General features: G+C 43.4%; 1 protein-coding gene across 1 annotated transcript in view; it reads left to right on the top strand.

The window, feature by feature from the left end:
- The window catches only part of kcnk9 (potassium channel, subfamily K, member 9), a 47,182-nt gene extending 27,833 nt beyond the window's left edge, over positions 1-19,349 (top strand). Inside the window, exon 2 of the mRNA XM_027016251.2 lies at positions 18,354-19,349. Coding sequence (XP_026872052.2) covers positions 18,354-19,327 — 974 coding nt within the window. The 3' untranslated portion in view covers positions 19,328-19,349. The remainder of the gene's footprint in view (positions 1-18,353) is intronic.
- Positions 19,350-22,500: the final 3,151 nt, after the last annotated feature.

The following is a 22,500-nucleotide window of genomic DNA, read 5'->3' as shown; positions in this document are numbered from 1 at the left end:
CTCCCAACACATGGGCTCTCCTGCCATCTTGATGCCATCTGCTGCCAACACTGCCTCTGGTCACCAGCAGTCCAGCATGTACCAGAGCCTGCCAGCATCCACTGTCCCCGGGTCCTGGAATGGCTCTGCTAGCCAACGCATGCAACTGCTTTGGGTTCTAGATACGTAAACCCCACGAACTCTCACCTTTTGTAAGTGTCCAGTCACAGACCAGTAAGACCCATCTGTGTAAAGGGTGTCGGTCAGCTTCGTAAGCAGACCTGCAGAATCAATGTTCTGAAGTCAGAAACTGCAGCTGAAGTGTTTTTACGGTGCCTGGCGGGAACGTTCTCCACACAGCAGTGATACTGATATGCTGATGGGTGCTGAGCTGTTGCAGGTTTATAAGGAACAGCAGTGGCAGTAGCTGTTGTCAGCGCTGGAGCATCTGTAACCCAAAAGTGGTCCCGTGGTCTAAAACTGTCCCCCAGTGAAGGACTAGAGAGTGCCTAACGCAAGATGTGCACAGCAACAGCTGTATTCTTTCAAGGTGTACCTATTAATGGAGGTATATCCAATGAAGTGTCTGCTTAGTGTGTACTCAGGCAATAGAACAGTGTGCTTACAAAGCATGGCATAATGTGTGCATTTATTTGTAGAATAGAACCCATTCAGTCTATTCTCTAGAATTCAAAATGGTCATAAATTCACACTTTTATTTTTTACATCAGAGCACCTAATGAAGTATGTAAAACATCTTTTTAACACTTTAAAATACAAAACCTTTTGGTCCAGTTATTCATGTTGAGCAAGTTTCTAGTCAGTGTTAAGAGTGCTCCTCACTGAAGATTTCATAATAGTTTAAAACCGCCAGACTAAACCGACCCAGATGACAGAAACGTTCTGGAACCATCTGACCCACCCGCTTGGGCGGGGTTCCAATTCAAGTATGAGTCAGCTGAGGTTCCTAAAGTGAATCCGTTGTAAATTCTAGACAAACCGACTTAAGATAATAGAGTCTATTATCTGAGAGCTGTAGCGTGGAATTCTGGCTGTGAAGAGTAGGCTGGGTACTGAAGCGGTCAGATATGCGTAGATGCGTGTGTGTGTGTGTGTGTGTGTGTGTGTGTGTGTGTGTTCTGTGGCCCTCAGTATCCAGGAGGCAGTTTACTCCCACTTTGCCCACTGCTCACTGCTGCTGCGTCTTACTGAAGTCTAAAATTAAAACCATTTGCCGGTTGGAATTATGGATTATAGTAATGCCATATGTACTGGTTTAGTCTTGAAGGCCGCCCTTCAAGATGAAGGGAGAGGAGCTCACGTGTGTTGAACCTTTCATCATTATTCACTGCACATGTTCAGGTGAAGCCAATACTACACAAACGCGCGCTCACATTACAGAAGTATGTTTAGGTTGGTCTTTTTGCACAGAAATCTTTAGGTGTTTTTTTGGATGGAAAATAAAATACCCAACCTCACTGTACTACTGAATGAAGCATGTCCATGTTTGACAACTGATGTCTAAGCTATTCAGTGGGCAGTAAGAATTTGATTGATTGATTCTTTGTTGTTGAAATGTTTTAATGATATGATCAGGACTAAAGCTCCACAAGAATTGCTAATAAGGTTGCAAAAATTTGAAAGATTTTACATCAGATATTGACTATAAAAACCTGCACTGGATTTTTTACATTCTGCTTCTTCCTGTCATGATCTCCACTGTTTTGGCTGTATTAAGCCGGAGGTAATTGTTAGTACACCGTATTACTGATCGATTCACCTCTGACTGATAACGGAGTAATTATCTGTGATCAGGCTTATTGTGGTGGTATCATCTGTATATTTTACAATTTTAATGGATTCATTTGAACAGATTCAGATACCAGATCAGAGAAAAATCCCATGGAGACAGTACACAGCCCTGAGTCACCCCTAAGTGACAAACACTGTGATGTTGAATTATTGATTTTGACTGTTTTCTTCCGCTTCAAAAAGCCAAAACCCAATGACATAAAGCTGGGTTAATGTTTAAATCCATTAACGTCTGACAGAGTTTGCTGATGTTCACCACATTAAAAGCTGACCTGAAGTCTAAGAAAAAAACACATACATATGTATAAATATCTCAAAAGGTAAAAAGAGCAAGATTAATAGTATCGTCAACTGATCGATTGGCTCGATAAGTGAATTAATATGAATCCAATACCGGGGCAGTATATGGCTTTAGAATAATTATCAGAACTCTCTCAAACGCCTCCACAGCAACAAGTGCTATGGGTCTTTAATGATTCAGTCACTTGGCTTTAGTGGCTTAAGCAAAGGGATTTGAATTGACTCTTTAAAACATTGTGCTACATTTGTACAAAAGTACTGAAGTGGTCCCGTGGAAACTTCCAGGTTTCTTCTGTGGGTTCTGGCTCCTCTTTGACCGTTTCTCTGTCCACGCTATGCCACGTATCCTCAGGCATGGTGAGGGAGGCCTGTGTTACGCTGCAGGTTTTTTGCATTGATACTGTTGTATTAATGTTGCATTAATGTTTATTTATTTTATTAATAAGCTTTAAATAACCATATACCACATGCTCCTTTATAGTATAAATAAAAGTACATGGAGTAAATTGAGATGAAATGGAAGCTAGTATAAAGCAAATAATGAAAATAAATAAATCCAAGTCACGGGCTAATTAAAAGCTAATCTGAACACCCAGGCAGTCACCCTGTTCTTAAATGTCACTAAGAAGTGAATTGTGAAGCTGAGGGCCTTTAAAGTAAGTCTACTTCACCTCTTTCTAGTCAGGTATGACCTGCGTGTTACTGTTGGTAGATCTGAGTGTTCTTGTGGGAATAAATCTAATAATCGTCTGATTGAGGGACGGCGTAGCATGACCACGAAGACATATGAAGATAAATAAGAGTCTCGTAAAGCCAATTCTGAAAGACACAGGTGACTATTGTATCTGTCTGAGAGCAGGAGAGGTATACCTCATTACAGGATGTGCGGCAGCTTCGTGAACTCGCTGCCAGCTAGACATGAAGCTCTTTGGCACGTCATGAAAAAGAGCATTTTCAACTGTCAGCTGTTGAGAGAATGGCTTGGACGCTGGATATATTTCTCAGGTGACAGAATGCAATTTTGCAAACATTGCTTACATGATTCTTAAAGCTAAGGACAGTGCTGAAAGTACAGGATTTTGACGCAGTCTGTAGCCCTAACAGACAGGGACTCCAAATGCGTCGCTGCAGCAGTTCCGAATTTGTCACTTCCAGTAATACGGAATTCCTTTTTGACTTTGTTCCACTGCGGAATACTGTGACACATCCAGAATTTCATGTCCTCAGGACCATCAGACAAGGAGTTGCTGCACCTCTGAGGACAGGTGGATGTACTGTCTGCATATTGATGGGAGAATTTTTTTTATTATCCTGGCTTAAGGGACCATGCATAGCTTATTTAGTTCTGGTCCTAGGACTGAACTTTTAATTTCGAAGTACAACATATAGTACAAGTAGAAAAGGTAGTGCAACATCCTAATGACCTTCACAGGTCTTGGTTTGATTCCCAGGAAGCACATGCTTTGTAATTAATATACGTAAGTAGCTCTGGATAAGAGAGTCTGTCAAATGCTGTAAATGTAAATATTCATGTAGGATTGGAACCAATTTGGTACAGAGCCTGGGAGACCAACCCAGTTTAAGTGTTTCATTGTGTATTTACATGCAAACACACTGCCTTTTAATGTTTTGGGTGGCATAAAATAGAGTGCTTCATATTTCAAACAGGGTTTCCTTTGCATTGAAGTAAATAATTAGAAATTGGTTCTGTATGTAAAAGAATAATATGTTATGGATTGTGTATTGTTGGCTACATGATCATAAAGCCATTGGTCTTATTCACTCAGTAAAAACTGCTTTATTGAGCATTACATATGAATCGTTGATCATGTTACATATGATCATTACACTTTACCATGACCAAAATCTGACCCTACATTTACACAAATGTTAGCAGAACTCAGGAGGTGTAGTTCAGCTAGTCAGCTTGTCAGATTTCTAAATCTCCATTTTTTATATGTTGCAGTTATTCACACTAGTGGGATCCTTTTTTAAAATTGCGACTAGCGAATATTAGTGGCAACCTAAATCCTATGAAAGACTCCTTTCTGCTCTTTTCTCCATATCACTGAGAGTTGGTAAAGTTCCCAAAGGCATGTGAGTTTAATTATAATAGTGTGACCAGAGACATTTTCTACTTATATCAGATAATAACAGTAATATCAAGAGGGGTGTGTGTGTGTGTGTGTGTGTGTGTGTGTGTGTGTGTGTGTGTGTGTGTAAATGGATGTTCCTTTGCTAAACACAAAACTCTGCCCATCTGCAGACGATGACAGATTGCACATGCAATGCCTTTAAAGACTTTTACCATCTGTGCTACCAAATGTCGATCAGATGAATCCGAAGTGCCAGGTCATAAAGGAACGTCTCTCTTTGCTCTGGTGAAGCCCAGAGCAGAATCGATTCTGGCTTTTATGAGCTGAGCAGTGATGTCTGGGGAAACAGAATCGGAGTTTTGTGTTCATTCAGCTCCGCCAGAGTGAGTGAGTGGGAGAGAAAGAGATAGCTAGAGAGAGAGTGCAAGAGAGAGAGCCCTCGATTTTTGGGCAATGCCTGTTAAGATATCTTCTTCTGCAGCCCATTGTTTCTGAGTCCTGGTACAGGAACACACAAGTACTTTCATTGCTGTCTTGCATTTTATACTCAGCACAGATTTGTTAATTAGCTGACGAGTTGAGTCGGGTGGGCTGTCACCATGGGGCACACTGGAACTGTGGGGCACTGTGGGGCATGCTTGGTGATTGGCATGTTGTTGCTATAGAAAATATTTTTTTAAACTCAGTTCCTGGAGAACCACAGCATTGCCCAGTTTAGTATTCCTCCCGCTGCAACACTGGGGAAATACCTGAGTCTAGCGAACACCTAGACAGTGGTATAAGGACGTTTTTCCTTTGGTTCAAATCAGAATTTGACTCAAGTAAAAAAACTGTGGCAATATAAATGTATTTTTGGAACCCAGGGATGGACTGAACCATGCCCAAGGTGAGGTGGACCATGAGGAGGTCTACATGTGGTTCTAGATTAACTGTGTTACAGTTCATATATCTGAGCCTGTTACCTGTACTCATCCAGGAAAAGAAAGAACAGAAGCCTCGAGCAATTACACGTAACAACAGAATTGTCCACAGTGTGAAATCAGACCAATTTTACACTGTGGAGTTTGGATTGTACATGAAATTGGACACAATTTGGAAAACCACCTGAGAAACCCTGACAAGAAATGGCTAACTTGCTTGCAGGAGCTGATAATATGCAGATGGTGTGGGTGGGAGAGGGCCCCACTAGGAGAACACAGTGGCTTGGTTTCTCTCTCCCTGTGCTAGTCCTTCGAGCCGCGGTCAGAGATTTCAGAAGTACAAACTGGAAGAAGTGAATGCCCCCCCACCATGGCAGTGTTTTGTGAAGCCAATGTTTTGACAGCTAATCTTGGGAACACATTGTACTCCCTGCTCAGTTGCATGTGTTCTCTTCTCAAACACAGCTGACTGAACTCATTATCTTCCCTACAGTCGAACAACACTGAAGTGTTGTTCTGGCCAGTGGAACTGGCCAGTGGAGTATTGTTAAGAATGCTTTGTCTTTAATCACTAAAGTTAGGGATTGAGGTGGCGTGCCCTTTAGTGAGAATTCACTGGCTGAGAAAATAAGAAATAATACAGAAAACAACATTTTTATGAATCTAAATTGCTTATTTATGTTTCTTTGTTTACATGAACTGTAAACAAGCCTGACCTGGCACCTGACATGTTGGGTGGTATAATGTCTGGGTTTGGCAAAGTAGCGCTAATTATGATTCTGTGGGAATATACTGTCAAACCACAACAACAAAAAACCCTTTTCAAACCCATGACTATACCTTTAATAGCACCTGGTGCCTTATTCTACAGGGATTCCACCTCTGACAGACATCACCTTCATCAGACCAGGAGCAATCAATGCTTTTGCTTACCTCTGATTGGCCAATTTAGCTCCTCACCATGGATACTCTTTGCTCTCCTCCAGTTAGATAACCTGAGGAGGGGTGAACTAAGAGATGTAACAGGTCATAGTGAAGGTTGTAGCAGGGCAGGTTTGCGTTCAACAGTGAGCTGTGTTCTATACTTGAGCACATTTGAATATACAATAGCTGGATGATTACTTATGTGTTTGTTAGTTTATCATTTAGGATCATGAGCAATTAGAGGTTCTATTATTAATTTCCTAAAAGGGAAATTTGAGAAAATATATTCTAGGGAAGGTTAATAAAAATAAATAAATAAAAAAAACACACACTCTCTCTCTCTCTCCTTCACACAAACAGACTCTCTCTCTCTCTCTCTCTCTCTCTCTCTCTCTCTCTCTCTCTCTCTCCTACACACAGACACAGAATCTCTCTCTCTCCTACACACAAACACAGACTCTCTCTCTCTCCTACACACAAACACAGACTCTCTCTCTCTCCTACACACAAACACACACTCTCTCTCTCTCTCCTTCACACAAACAGACTCTCTCTCTCTCTCTCTCTCTCTCTCTCTCTCCTACACACAAACACAGACTCTCTCTCTCTCCTACACACAAACACAGACTCTCTCTCTCTCCTACACACAAACACACACTCTCTCTCTCTCCTTCACACAAACAGACTCTCTCTCTCTCTCTCTTTTAAAAATATTCTCACATCTACTTTCTTCCACTCACCTCCTCGTATAAAACCTGAAGATTTTGTCTTAAAAAATGCTATAAAAGGCTCTCAGAAAAAGAGACAGAGTAATAAGTCATGTGATACTGGGGGCCACGCTTCATGGAAAACAAACGCACACACGATGCTGTGGCCAAGCAAACAGATCAGTCTGAAGGAAGGTTTTCAGGAGGCTGATGTGTTAGGGAGATTTGGCTCATGATCATGAGGGAGTGCACACATATCGCACTCTCACTCTCTCTTACACACGAACACACACACTCTCTCTCCCTCTCTCTCCTACACACAACACAGACTCTCTCTCTCTCTCTCTCTCTCGCTCTCTCTCTCTCTATCTCTCTCTCTCCCTTTTTCTCTCACACACAAACACAGACTCTCTCTCTCTCTTACACATACACACACGATCTGTCTCTCTCTCTCTCTCTCTCTCTCCTACACACAAACACAGACTCTCTCCCTCTCTCTCTTACACACAAACACAGATTCTCTCTCCCTCTCTCCTACACACAAACACAGACTCTCTCTCTCTCCTACACACAAACACAGACTCTCTCCTACACACAAACAGATTCTCTCTCTCTCTCTCCTACACACAAACACAGACTCTCTCTCTCTCCTACACACAAACACAGACTCTCTCTCTCTCCTACACACAAACACACACTCTCTCTCTCTCCTTCACACAAACAGACTCTCTCTCTCTCTCTCTCTCTCTCTCTCTCTCTCTCTCTCTCTCTCTCTCTCTCTCTCCTACACACAAACACAGACTCTCTCTCTCTCCTACACGCAAACACAGACTCTCTCTCTCTCCTACACACAAACACACACTCTCTCTCTCTCCTTCACACAAACAGACTCTCTCTCTCTCTCTCTCTCTCTCTCTCTCTCTCTCTCTCTCTCTCTCTCTCTCTCTCTCTCCAACACACAAACACAGACTCTCTCCCTCTCTCTCTTATACACAAACACAGGCTCTCTCTCCCTCTCTCCTACACACAAACAGACTCTCTCTCTCCTACACACAAACAGACTCTATCTCTCTCCTACACACAAACAGACTCTCTCTCTCTCTCCTACAGACAGTCTCCCTCTCTCGCTTACCCATACACACTTCTTTCTTTTAGTATCACATATCACTTCTAAGGCATCACCCTCCCAGCAAAAACCTTAAATGCTTGCATCATTTTTACAAAAAAAAAGTTGATTCTCTTGATTCTGCCTTAAAAAATAAACAGGTGCATTTGTCTGGATACCGACAAAATTATTATTATTTTTTTATTTTTATTTTTTTCTCAGTGCATTGGTGCTTGAATGGATTCCTCTATGCGTTCCTGTGTGGTGCGTGGGGAAACCAGGGGCATGCCTCAGAATGTAGGGGATGCATTTAAAAGCACCTGCTACAGGAGGAGGATGAGCATCTCCTAGCACAGGGTTCTCCAGGCCCTATCTCCCACAGTACAGTAGCAGTAGCACAGCGTCTAAATGTCCACAGTGCAGGATAAGGGGCACAGGCTAGCACAGGGTTCTCCAGGCCCTATCTCCCACAGTACAGTAGAAGTAGCACAACTATAAAACTCCCACAGTACCAGTCAAGGAGCACAGCCTAGCACAGGGTTTTCCAGCCCCAAACTCCCACAGTACAGTAGGAGTAGCACAGCCTCAAAACTCCCACAGTACCAGTCAAGGAGCACAGCCTAGCACAGGGTTCTCCAGCCCCAAACTCCCACAATGCAGTAGGAGTAGCACAGCCTCAAAACTCCCACAGTATCAGTCAAGGAGCACAGCCTAGCACAGGGTTCTCCAGCCCCAAACTCCTGAACTGTTTTACCTGCTCTCTCACTACTCCTTCAATACACCTGAAGTCATCAGTGTTTAGTGGATATGTTGACTCAACAGATGCATTTCGAAATTAATTATTATTTTTAAATTAATGCATTATTATATAGGATGCAATTTTTCTAGCAAAGCCTGATGTTGGTGAGTGTGTGAGTGCGCTTGTCTAAAATGTTCTCATCCATTTCACACTTGTCAGTGCTTTTCTTGGAACTCCTTAAAACCAAAGTCTGCCTTTGAACTGCTGGTGAATGCTGAATCAAATGGAATGGCTTTGCCTCTGTTGTTTTTCACGGCGTTTGGCATGGGCCTCCGTCCACAGAAGGACGGCTCCGGTCATCAGCAATCTGGCCATCTCTGTCCTCCGAGACTGACTAATCGGACTCGACCTTCGGGCTCTTGTCTGTGTGACCGGGAACGGCCGCCTGCCCGTGACTCCTGCGATGGAGCCAACAGTACCTCCTCCTCTGGTGGCCACCCGGCAGATAAATGCAGGTCACCGGGTTCGTTCTCGCTGTGACGTGTAGCGGGCGTGGCTTGAGATGGCACAAAAAGAAAAGGCTGATCACCCCCGTGTTGTGCCCCAGAAAGAAACATCATGGTTACGCATTAGCCACTGTTAACATAAATGGCCACGTACAAGTAACCATTTATAAATAAACCTGAGTGGCAGGTAAACAGGTTGCGAAGAAAGAAACAAATACCAGCAGTTTCATCTCTGATAGAATACATTAGCCAAATTAAGGATCCATGCTGGCTGGAAAAAAGAACTGACTGAACTTTGGCATGGCCAAAGCAAAACAGACGGTTCATTCATCAACCCCTTTCACGGAAACTCCAGTAGAGAAGAGGATTAATGTTGATCTTTCCTTCGTTGGATTACACCTAACAGACTGCTCAGCTCCGTGTTTGATGCCATGATCATCTGAGGAGTTTCTTTGATGTTTCTCTGCTGAATCTATTAATTTTCTTCCCCCAGTAGGATCTCACAAGTGCAGATTTCTAAACATTTAAAAAAGTTCTTGTTTAAGCAAGGTGTGGATTTGTTGTTGTAATGCGACATGAGTATTCAGATGTTTGAGGAGCAGCTGGATTGGTTATTTTTACTATAAAGGCACAAGCAGTAAGCCAAAAAGAGATCCAAAGTCGTACTAGAAAACACCATGAAAGAATCTAACCAGACTGACAAGAGGGAGAAACTCGGCTCGTCAGAATCCAGACGAGCAAGCCAAAATCGCAAAAGCAGAAATGTATGTAATACAATCAACGCACAGAAAGTGGAATACAAGAACACCCTCGGTAAGCCTTTGGAAACGAAGTGGCAATACTTCGCAACGGGCTAGACAAACAGGTAGGTATTTATGTACTTTCTGGGGAGGATGATATGAAATAACAAATTGGTTCCTGGGGATTCTGGGATATGGATTCCTGCTCCTCAGCTTCTTGAGTACCGGGCAACTGCGTCACAGTTGTTCTATATTTCCTTACGAACTCATTTGTAAGAAATCCGCTTAAATCACACTCACTGCATGCAACTGCCAAAATAATAATAATAATAATAATAATATATATTTTTAAGGTCAGGAGGACTTGTCTTGCGTGAGGCATAGTCAGACCATTTCATTCTAAAGCTGTGCTGATATTTGCTATATGCTGAAAGCACCAGTTTGGACACAGTCCCAGTGTTTATGTGTCTCATGGAGATGCCATCAGCAGCGTGGCAGAATGAGGTCTGAATGACCATGAAGAGGAGAAGGTGTGTGAACAAGGCTGATGTGGATAATAGGAGAATTACAATTCAAACTTACACTATATGGCCAAAGGTATTTGGACGCCTGGCCATCATACCTGTATGGGTTTGCTGGACATCCCATTCCAAATGCATAGGCATTAATATGGATCGATTCTCACCCCTTCCCACCCTTTGTGGTTGTTACAGCCTTTACATTTCTGGGACAACTTTCCACAAGATTTAGTAGTGTGCCTTTAGGAAATTGGGTCCGTTCAACCACAAGAGGTCAAGCACTTGTGTTGGACGAGAATGTCTGGCTCACAATTAACTTTCCAATTCATATCAGAGGTGTTCAGTGGGGTTAAGATCAGGGATCTGTATAAACTCATTAAATCGTGTCTTTATGGACCTTGCACGAGCACACAGTCAAACAGGAACAGAAAAGGGCTTTCCTCAAACTGTTACAACAAAGTTGGAAGCATACAGTTATTTATGTCTTTATAGCATTAACTATACCCTTCACTGGAACTAAGGGACCTATCCCAATCTCTGAAAACCAGACCCAGACTAGTCCCTTCTCAGCCAATCTTTACTGCTGACACTATTCATTCTGGTAGGTTGTGTTCTTGTAGCATTCACCAAACCCAGATTCATAGATCATATTCTCAGTCAGTGAAGTGTTGATCACTCCAGAAAACGCATTTCCACCGTCTCAGTGTCTGCTGTTAATGCGGTGTACGCTACACCGGCCAGCACTCGGCGTTGCACGCGGTGATCTCAGCCTCGTGCGCAGCCGCTCGGCCGGCCTCGTGAAGGTCCTGACGCAGTTCTTGGGCTGCTGTTGCTCCCAGAGGCTGTGGGTTTTAACAGGCCCAGCAGAGGGTCCATCCTGCTCCGCTTGTCCATCCTGCTCCGAGGGTTTGTGTGCTCTGCTGCTCTATGGCAGAGTTGTTGCTCCTAGACACTTCCATTTCATCATAACAGCACTCACGGTTGGCCTGAGGCAGATCACACCGAGCAGAAATTTCATGACCTGACTCGGGGCAAAAGTGTCATCCAATGTTGAAACTCACTGTGCCGTGTTTAAAGTCACTGAGCTCTTCAGTATGACCCACCCTACTGCCACTGTTTGTCTATGGAGACTGCATATTGTGTGATTTTATTCACATTGTTAGCAATGGCCTTGTAGCATATTATTACCCTGTGTTTGTAAACCAAGTGACTGCCGGTTTAAGTGACTATGATTTCACGGGCACAGAATGCCCTGAAACAGGCGGACGGAGTCGTTCGAAACCAAATGTACACCACCTCGCACCTTTAACCAGATCTCCTGTGCTGCACAGGCTTGTTCCTTGTGAAGAACTTCCCTACCATCTGAAAATGACAGCCTGGTGTGTAGGCACTCAGACATTAATGGCTTATGACCAGTTTAGCAACACTCTTGAATTAAAAGAGATCCAAGATATTTCTAGAAGGTTTTAGGAAAATAACACATAATTTCTGTCTTGCTTTTCCTATTTCTCTTTGTACTCATCTCTCACTTCTCTCTCTCTCTCTCTCTCTCTGTCTCTCTCTCTCTCTCTCAGCTTTTTTCTCTCTCTCCCACTCCATTCTCATTAACATGCTGCATCTCATGGTCATTATCACCGACTTGCTGAGGGTGTAATTGGAGGTGGATTAACAGGTGACATGGCCGGGCAAAAGGCAGCGATGTGAAGCCCTTCCACGGTAATGAACCTGTCTGTTAGCGGCCCATACTTCATGGCGATACCATTGGGAGAACAGGCTTTCAAACAACGAGCTTGTGCAACCTTCCTGTTAAACATGACGTACAGCCATGCTGTTGCTTGGTCTTTCTGTTTTTTTCTCTCTCTCTCTCTCTCTCTCTCTCTCTCTCTCTCTCTCTCTCTCTCTCGCTTCCTCCAGATACAAGTTCAATTAAAGCTTTGCCATTACAAGGCTTTTGTGAATAATAAATGAAATCTCATTGCCCTTTCAGACTTGTAGGATTTTGATATGATATCTGATATGCATCAGATGTGGAAATGTGCAATTTGCTTATAATTTAAGGAGTAGACCTCATGGCATTAAAGCATTCATTTAAAGGAAAGCCCACCCCAAAATGCTATGAACAGCCAAGTCAAGTAGGGGCTGGTTAACATGCTTCTTTTCACTGCTAGTGAAGTTTTCCCTCCTCTAGATTTGTCTTTACATGCTTGTAAAACCTGTTTTAAAAGCAGAATTAGAAGTACCAAATGAGAAGCTCAGAACACACCATAGTCCTTTTATATTGTTTGGCAGATGCTCTTATCCACATTGGCTTAGATATTTATGAGTAATGACATCTCGAGCGACCCTGGAAGCAAACGCCATGACCTTGGTGTTAGTAGCACCATGCACTTCCTCCTCTACCAGGTGAGCTACTGTAGAGTGAGAGTATTTCTGCCTCATTACAGTGTGTCAGAGTGGGCGATTGAAGCGCAGACGTCACACAGCGGGCCGTGTTAGAGGACGCGCTATGCCATCTTCCATGGGTGTATGCTGGGAGGCTGAGCTCGAGTTACACTCCTGTCCTGAACCTTCCGGAAAGGGGTGAAGTTATGTTCCCCCTGAAACTACTCAAAACCCACTATTCTGGCTGTTAGCTATATTGTATGGCGTTTATTTTACCTTCTGTGCTCCTACAAATCATTACTGAGACCTGGCAGTAAGGCCCAAGCTTTAAAAAGCAACACACACACACACACACACACACACACACACACACACACACACACACTGGCAATAGAATTATTAAATCATAATAATAATAATAGTCCTAATAGCATCAGAACAGGTACAATGCCTTCTGCCTCTTAGACATTAAAAAATCCCTCTAATCGGCACAATCAGAGATAGTCTAGACAGCAACTGCAGCACAGAATGACTCAGCACAGGAGAGGACAGTAATTTAATTTTCATGTCCCTGCTTCCTTTCGAACCGCCAAATATGTGTTGTTTATATCCACCGCGAGGAGACCAAAGATGACTGCACCACACCTTATCAAGCTGACATCACAATTTCAGTTACTTAGCGTCATTAGCAGAGAACGATATCTTCTTTACAATTAGCGTCCATGTAGCCAAGGGGCTCAAATCAGCAATGCCAACCGGTCCCACGCTACAATGAGAAACCAAAAGGCTCCCCATACATCTCTATGATTTAACCCTGAACAGTCAAACTCCAGTCCCAGAGAGCCTTTCCTTATAGCCTTAATGTCTAAGCCCTGCCTTACCTACATATATAGAATGATGACCTATTTCCATAGCTCTGAACAGTTGACGTCTACGCAGCTTAGCTGTGTTTAGCATTTCAATGCTCTGAAGACAAACGGACAGAATAAGAGTCATATCAGTGCTGTTTTACAGTGGCGCTACTTAAGACTTATTCATAGTTTAGACCTGTACACCCTCCAACCCCACCCACAGCCCACAGAGAAGCCTAAGTACTGTGTGCAGCATAGGTTGCCTAGAAACTCAATATTAATTAGTGGGTCTCTAACGGGAAAGGGAGGTTGAGAGGTTAGGGAACTTTGATGACCAATGGATACTTATCTAAGACACAATGGTAAAAAGGTTCAACCAAGAAATTTTAATTAGTTTGCTGTTCATCGTGATAAAGGTTTTGAGGTTTTTTGAGATTTCTAAAGTTTTCTTAAGTTCTAATGGTTCAGGATAACATTTCTGAGTAGCAGAACTGGACTGTCACTTCGGGTAACTGCGCAGTGCAATCCGATGACTTACTGGACCCGGTACGATAAAGCTTAGATTCAACAAGTACATTTTATGTCTTTGTACAGCTGTCGCACTTGGCTTAAAAACTCATTGTGTGCTTTTGCCTTTTGTCCCGTTATTGAAACTACTCTCACGTGGACAAAACCAGAGCGTAGGCTGCGCATTTTGTTATGCAGCATTTTTCATTTCTTTTATTTAATTGGGTCTGAAAGGTTGCCATCCACTTGCTTTCGCAACATCGTACGTTTCTGAGCTTTTACGACTTGTCCTGATTATATTTAACCGGTGACTCACCACTCTGGGGGAGCCTCGCGACCCCCCTGTACACACGCACCATGACTAAGCGCAAACTGGAGAGGGAACCGTGACAAGCAATGCGCGTGTAGAAGATCGACCCACTTCCGCAGATAACAACAGTGTTGCGCGGCGTATCTCGGCTTTGCAGTGCTCCGTACTCACGGCAAATAAACCTCCCACGTTGGGTAGGTTTTAATCTTATTTGGCAGCTCCTTGCGTGCACCACTCCAAAGGATTCTCTAAAGACAGATAACAGGAGGCGAGGTGGTTCACTGAACTGGCCTGCAAGAGACAGGAATTATTAGCCTACTTACTAGGCCCACTGTCGCAAACAACGCCACTAAGATCACCGTCGGCAGACACAATCATCCAAACGCATGGTGATGGTCACGATGTCGGCAGACACAATCAGCCAAAGGTCAAGGTGATGACCACGACCTAGGCCCATTGCGTTTTTAAGACTGTTTTCTAAAGCATGCTGTAAACGGTGGCATCTCTATTAACACCCCTGTGATAATAGGGTCATAATCAGAAACACTCAAATGAGTGTTTAAGGAGTTTGTCTATGTGAAATAGGTGATACACAGAAGGGTATTGCAAAACATTGAACAAGTAGACCAATAAATGCAGCAGTAGAAGAGGTGTTAGAATGATATATTTACAGAAAATGAATTAGGGGAGGACAACCCAGCTGATGTCAGAAGTCTAAATGTGTACGCATTTCTAAATGTGTGCCATTTGTACAATTTTAAAAAAGTGAGTTTTATTTTCATTTAGTACAGCATTTAAGTTGCTCTTGCTCTTGAAGAAGCTATTCTGCATCATATGGACATCCTCACCTGCCATAAAGGATGAATAAACAGAGACATTTATTTAGCATATTAGAGTGTTGTATATCTCATGTTTCAGTCAGTATAGCTTCCTGTTCTCAGCAGGCTGTCTTTATTATAATGTGAGCACCTAATTGCTCAAAACACATATGGTAAGTATTCCACAGTGAGTCCAGCTTTTGGATCTGAGCTTCTGTATGGGGGCTGTTCAAGCTTAGCAGGTCTGATTTCAGATCCTTCACCTCTTGGCTTACTGACCGTGAAACTCTGAAGCTGCGGAATTATTTGTTTAAACCCGCAGGAGTGTGTGCACCCATGTGTGTATAATGCCTGCGTGCGTGCTGTATAAGGGTCAAACGAACTGTGAGCACTTGGTCGTGAAGAAAAGAAAACTCTCCCCAGTCGCCGGTTGCAAATGGAATCGATTGAGTGTGAGCTAAAAATAGCCTACAAGCCAGGAACACGTGCAGGAGTGGGCAGTTGGTGTCCAAGACAGCTCTGAGGTCAATGCTCAGAGGACCAAATGAACAGTGGAGACCTCAGCAAGTTCCCCGAGGCTCCCGGCATGAGACGGGCCAGCCGTGGCCTCTGCAAAGCCAGGGAACGTAGGCTGTGCCTGGTGGGCGTCCGGCTCCCCTGCGGCTGCCCGCCGGAGCGGGCGAACTGTGTATAACGCAATGGTTAAATTGTGTATGGGCCCAGTTGGATGGCATTTTTGCCCAACGTGACATGCAATACTCTAGGCAGGCCATGGTGCCATACTGCCCACTATAATACTCACCGTACTGCCCCCATAACACCTGTACTGCCAACCTGGCCTTTAGTACTACCTGCCATAATGCTCGCAGTACTGCATACCAGTCAGCTACACCACACTGCCCAGCATACTGGTTATAAATGTAGAGCGAATGGCAGACTCAGGAGGTTTAGAATCTGATGCATTTATTGTCATACTGTGTTTTCATCCCATCCCAATATCCCATAAGTCAACACGGAAAGGTGCGATGGCATCCAAGTGACTCAGCAACTTTTATCTCTTTGCCTCCAGATAAAGGCTCATTAAGCTAAAAGCTTTACTGGCCCGTCCAGACTTCCTGCCTTTTCTAAACCAATAATGCCCAGCCGTTCCACCTCCCCTCCCTATAGGGAGCAAGGAGGGGCAGAGAGGGGACATTTGTCTAATTGAACACCTCCACTCTGATCTCTGAACCCACAGCAAAATGAATGAAACAGCTCTTTTGTATTTGTGTGTGTGTGTGTGTGTGTGTGTGTGTGTCTGTGTGTGTGTGTGTGTGTGTGTGTGTGTGTGTGTTTGTGTTTGTGTGAGTTTGATGTAACCTTTTTTTCTGCTTGGTCACGTTTGTGAACAAAGCCAGTGCTTCCTTCTGCAAGAAAAATGAACCACAGGTTGCTTGGGTTGATGGAAAAACTGTAAACAGTTACACCACTTGAAAAATGGCATATACCTAATGTGAGTAACCTCATATAAAGTGATTCAGGGCAAAATATGCATTTGTCACTTCTGAACTGAATGTAATTCAGTTGTCCTTCAACTTCAGTACATTGTGCTCCTAATGTTCATAAGTTACAGTTAATTAATCTCTCTTGTGTTTTCTTGGATTGCTAAGTGGTCTGCTTATTTCAGCTCTTTCTCCTGTTGTTGTTTATCTCCTGACATTAGTGATAGTGTTGTTGTTTATCTCCTGACATTAGTGATAGTGGTGTTGTTTATCTCCTGACATTAGTGATAGTGTTGTTGTATATCTTCTGACATTAGTGATTGGGTTGTCATATATCTTCTGGCGTACTGCTTGAAATCACCACCAGACCCTGAAGATTATGAATTCCTTGTCAGCATCTTTTCAAGCTACCAAGCACAAATTAATTTGAGCTATTTTTATGAGCTGTATGTAATTTTTTGAATGATTCTGTATTCCTAACATTTTGGGATAATGCTTCAGTTAATCTGTTTATGTATAATCCTAACTTTGTGTTCCGGGGTTATGATGTAAGCAGTTTTATTACCAGTTTTTGCTTGAAGATGTACTTTAATGTTACTTTTTGAAACTACCTGTACACAGGGGCAATTCTGAAGTTTCTGTCCTTTTATATGTTTTTGATGATGCTTGAATACATGCTCTAGCAAAGCTACTCTAGTACAGATGCGCTAGAACACCTGCTGCTTACTAAGTCTTTAATGAAATGAATCAGGTATACTGGGACAGGCACACAGGCACCTATATGGTAGCAGTTCAGCCTTTTGTCCACAAAAATACACAGGTTAAACCTCTAATGTGAAGGATGGGCTGGCGTTGAGCTGGCCAAAATGATTTACGTTTGCCGTCAAAAAATGAATAGAACCCTGCTCTTCAGTGCCTGAGATTTGTCACAGTGCCTGCTTATAAATTAATCATTATTTAGAGCACTTACTTGCATAATTCAACGTTCTGCATTGCAAAGGCCAGTACCTCGATAATGATTAACCAATGATATACCGGGTGCAGGGGCGGAGCTTGCATTTTCAGTATATGGATGCAAGTGAGAAAGCCTAAGAAATTTGCATAAAGCTTACATTAACCAAATACAGAGAGATGTAAAAATAACCACCACCCCCCTCAAAATAATGAGCAATCACGCAGTAAAAATTGTTGCTGCTTTGTAAAACGTATATGGGATATATGAACATATGAAATATGTTTATTTCAGTTTCTTGTTCAGCCAAAAATGGGTTTAATGTGATAACAAGCAGTAGTTGGGCATTGCAGATGTATTCGGATTTACTCTTGAAAGTGCGCTGCACAATTCCGTGGTACAGACCCGTTTAGCCTAAGCAGAGAGGTGGAGTCTTGGGAAGCAGCATGTCCACAGCTGTTTGTACTTTTAACGAGCCAAAGTAGAAATTAAAATGACCAGAAATTGGGTATAACTTGCTTATTAAACATAAAACGATAAATGTACAAATAGTATAGTTTAGCCACGGGTGCACACCACCCAGCCCGCAAAGCTTCACTTAGACCTTGCGGTCCTAACTGTAACCACTGAGATTCCAGTCTGACGGTCTCTGCGCCGTGTGTGGCGGGTCACGGCCTGATCCTGTGTGTTTTCCGCTTCCTCTCAGGGTACGGGCACGCGGCGCCAGGCACGGATGCGGGGAAGGCCTTCTGCATGTTCTACGCCGTGTTGGGCATCCCTCTGACGCTGGTGATGTTCCAGAGCCTGGGCGAGCGCATGAACACCTTCGTCAAGTACCTGCTCAAGCGCATCAAGAAGTGCTGTGGCATGCGCATCACAGAGGTCTCCATGGAGAACATGGTGACGGTGGGCTTCTTCTCCTGCATGGGTACCCTGTGCATCGGCGCGGCCGCCTTCTCCCACTACGAAGACTGGAGCTTCTTCCAGTCGTACTACTACTGCTTCATCACGCTCACCACCATCGGCTTCGGCGACTTTGTGGCCCTGCAGAAGAACCGGGCGCTGCAGAGGAAGCCCCTCTACGTGGCCTTCAGCTTCATGTATATCCTGGTGGGGCTGACGGTGATCGGCGCCTTCCTGAACCTGGTCGTGCTGCGCTTCCTCACCATGAACAGCGAGGACGAGCGGCGCGATGCCGAGGAGCGCGCCTCGCTGGCCGGGAACTGGAGCAGCACCGTCGTGCATGTCCAGGAGGGGGCGCCTGCGAGGGGCCGGCAGGAGAGGCGGGAGCAGCAGCCGCGCTTCAGGTCGGAGGTGGCCGACCTGCAGTCCGTGTGCTCGTGCATGCGCTACCGCTCGCACGAGTTCGGGAGCTCAGCCGCGCTTGCGCTGCGGCCCGACGGAGGGGGAGGGGGAGGAGGAGGAGGAGGAGGAGGAAGAGGGGGAGGAGGAAGAGGAGGTGTGGGGGTGGGTGGAAGGGTGTTCTCACACCAGAACTCCTTCAGCTGCCAGCTGAGCCCACCCCAGTACTTTCACTCTGCGGTTACGTACCGTATCGAAGAAATCTCACCCAGCACGCTGAAGAACAGCTTCCTGCCCTCCCCCATCAGCTCCGTGTCGCCCGGCCTGCACAGCTACACGGACAACCTGCGCCTGATGAGGCGACGCAAGTCCGTCTGAACACACTGGACCCCCAGCCTTGGCCCCGCCCCCAAACCCCAGCCCTGCCCCTGCCCTGGACACCAGCTGTCGCCCACATACTCTTCCTGTTTCCTCCCTTTTTTGAGAAAAATATTTATTCATCAACACATTAAAACACACAGACACTCACATTCTCTCTCTCTCTCTCTCTCTCTCTCTCTCTCTCACACACACACACACACACACACACACACACACACACATAAACTCTCACACATACACACACACACTGCATCTGCAAAAGCTATTTCTTAACCAAAATCATTTTTTTTTTCCTGTTTTCCGTTGTTCCGTCGTCGTGGTGAGAGACAAACAGGCATGTGCGGCAGGCTGGGGGAAGATGGGAGCTGTGGAGTGGAGGTGAGGCGCAAGCCCGATAAAACTGGTCACCCAGGATGAGTAGCATGAAGCATGGATGTGGGTTATCTGCCTTTCCCTCATCTGATGCTCCTCTTCCGGAACATCCACGGGCTGCGGTTCGCCTCTGTTTTGGGGGTAAAACCCCCAAACTGGAATTTATGACCTTGTCACCTCGGTGTCACACCGGACGACGGCCCCTCGAGCTTCGGCGACAATACCGAGGGAGAGCTTAAACCTCTTTTTTACAGGGAGAGAATAATAACACTGTTTTGTCTTTTACCTAAAGATTATTTCAAGATTATTTCAAGATTATTTTACCTAAAGATTATTTCAAATTGGGGTTGGGGGGTTGGAGGGGGTGGGGATTCTGAAGTGCCACATCACTCAATGACAAAACAAAATGAAAAACTGGTTTGAACCTCAAAGTTTCACGACTTAAAGACATAAACAGATTGTTTCCTTTTTTATTCCCATTATTTTTTCTTTTGTTATTATTGTTTCTTTTGTTATTATTGTTTTTGTTTTCTTCCCTTTCTTGTTTTCCTTTTAATTTTTTAAACCATGTGATTTAAGAAAACACTGGTTTCTTTAAAGATATGCCATGCCAAAACAGCATTATCAGCCCCAGCATGCACATTTATTGTCAGGTGATGTATGTTGCCTTTATTTTTTCATTTCTTTTTTAAAAAATTTGAATATGGTTTCCTTTAGAGGAAAGGTTTGTAAACTGTATGTGTATGTAGAGATTTTCCAGTTGTGTAACATACAGAAATGATCAGAGGAGAGCAGGACTAGCCTTTGGGTTTTGCCTGATCAATAAAATGATCAATTATTGCATGTGCTTGGTTAAAACTGGTATGCATAAACTGTCAAATGGACAACAATAGCAATGCCAATGGATTGAGTATCAGAAGCAAATAATCCTTTAAGTTTATTTTCTAAAAAATCAAACTTATCAATCTGCTATTAATGCTATGTCACGAACATTTCATAAATATAGTGTAACATTCAGAGGACCTTTGACATAAATGAGTTTCACTTAAAATGTATATTTAGGTACAGAACGGCTGACCTTTGATCTTGCTATTACTGCACAACGCTGTTCTGCTCCAAGCTAGACTCTTAGCTCTGCTTAATTATCTTGTCTATAAAGGTTCTTCCATTCCAGTGAAACAAAACACCAACTTCCTAAAGTTGAGAGTTTTCGTTAGAACGCTCTAGGGGAACTTACAGTGTACATGTGCTAGTGTGAGCGGGAAAGGACATTTAAAGATACTTTCCAGCAATCAGACATAAAACTTCAAGCCAGCTCCTGTGTGTTGATATTTATTGCCTTTTGGCTGGTCGATATGAGAAGGGTTGAGAGTTTCAGTCTTAAAGGTGACGTGTTTGGTAACCACTCATTCTCAGGTTTTGAACGGAAGAGTTTTCACGTTCCACATGCAGATTGCAACGTTTCCTTCACAACTCACCGCCAGGATGTATTTAGCGGTTTGTTTGTTTTTTTTTAAAACATGCTGTCCATTACTACATGAGGTGATTAAGTCGGTGGTGCCACTAAAGTCGACCAGGCAGGCACTGGATGGCCACTCCAAAGTGACCTTCTCAAGATGGCTCTCAGCAGCTGGTCCCTTAACTTAAAATGGAGGCTGGTTAAAAGGATCACAGAACTAAAATGAATTACAGTCATGACGTTTCAAAATGTCCCATCCAGACGTTACCCTTTCTCCAGGAAAAAGCTATATCTGGTTGCCAGAGCTTACAAAATTTACCCATATGCAACTACAGGAAAAACCTGAGGGGTAGATTTTTGATTTCTACCTATAAGATTAATGTCTTTCTATTAATATAGAATATATTTAAAAATATATATATATTAATACACAGTAGAAATATTAGGTGAGTAACTAAAAGTATAACATTTTAGTACAAAGGGTTTCCAGAGAAACAAGACATTTCCGACAGAGGTCCTTCACCAGCTGTGCTAGCAGATTATGAAATTGTAGATTGGAGAACCAGTTTATGTGAGAAAAAGTAGGTGTTTAAACCATAACATTCATTCCAAAGTACTAGGAGTGTAGAGTTCTTTTTGAGTTTCTTAATTTCATTGCTGCCATAGCAACAACAGATTTATAATTAATGTACTGTCCATTAGTATTAAAATGTATTTGCCACTGGAAATGACAAATCCTTAATTCTGATGGTCAGCGAGACTTCTCTTGGTTTCTCCAGTGTAAAGCTAAAGGTATCTCTTACAAGTAATACAGTACACAACTCCCACAGTGATGCATGAGGAAGAATTGGGGATGACAATTGATCTTTTTGTGCCAGTTATTTTAGTGGCGGTGTTAATAAATGTACATGTAGCACATCTAGAGCGGTCGCAGACCACAGTTATTATCTGAGTGGTCATTTATCTCTCTTGACGAGTATGTTTTTGATGTTTTTGTCTTTTCTAGGAGATTAGAGCAGGTAAAACGCGAACACCACCTCCAGTTTAGTTATTAAATTGGCTAGATGTACTTGGACTAAGTCCAGACCTACCAGCCATTTTAACTTTATTTGATGATGTTTGATAGACAACATCAATCCAAGGGGGTTCCAGGTTAGTTTTTATCCCAACAAATTAACAGCCACTCCTACAGGTCAGTGCAAGCTACTCTTTTTCTGAAACATACTGTTTCTCTGGAAACTGTGTACTTAACTACTTAACTTGAAACTATCTATCTATCTATCTATCTATCTATCTATCTATCTATCTATCTATCTATCTATCTATCTATCTATCTATC

Source organism: Electrophorus electricus, chromosome 2 (assembly GCF_013358815.1).
Source record: "Electrophorus electricus isolate fEleEle1 chromosome 2, fEleEle1.pri, whole genome shotgun sequence".
In the NCBI taxonomy this organism is placed as follows: Eukaryota; Metazoa; Chordata; class Actinopteri; order Gymnotiformes; family Gymnotidae; genus Electrophorus; species Electrophorus electricus.
This window is presented reverse-complemented; position numbering and strand designations above follow the sequence as displayed.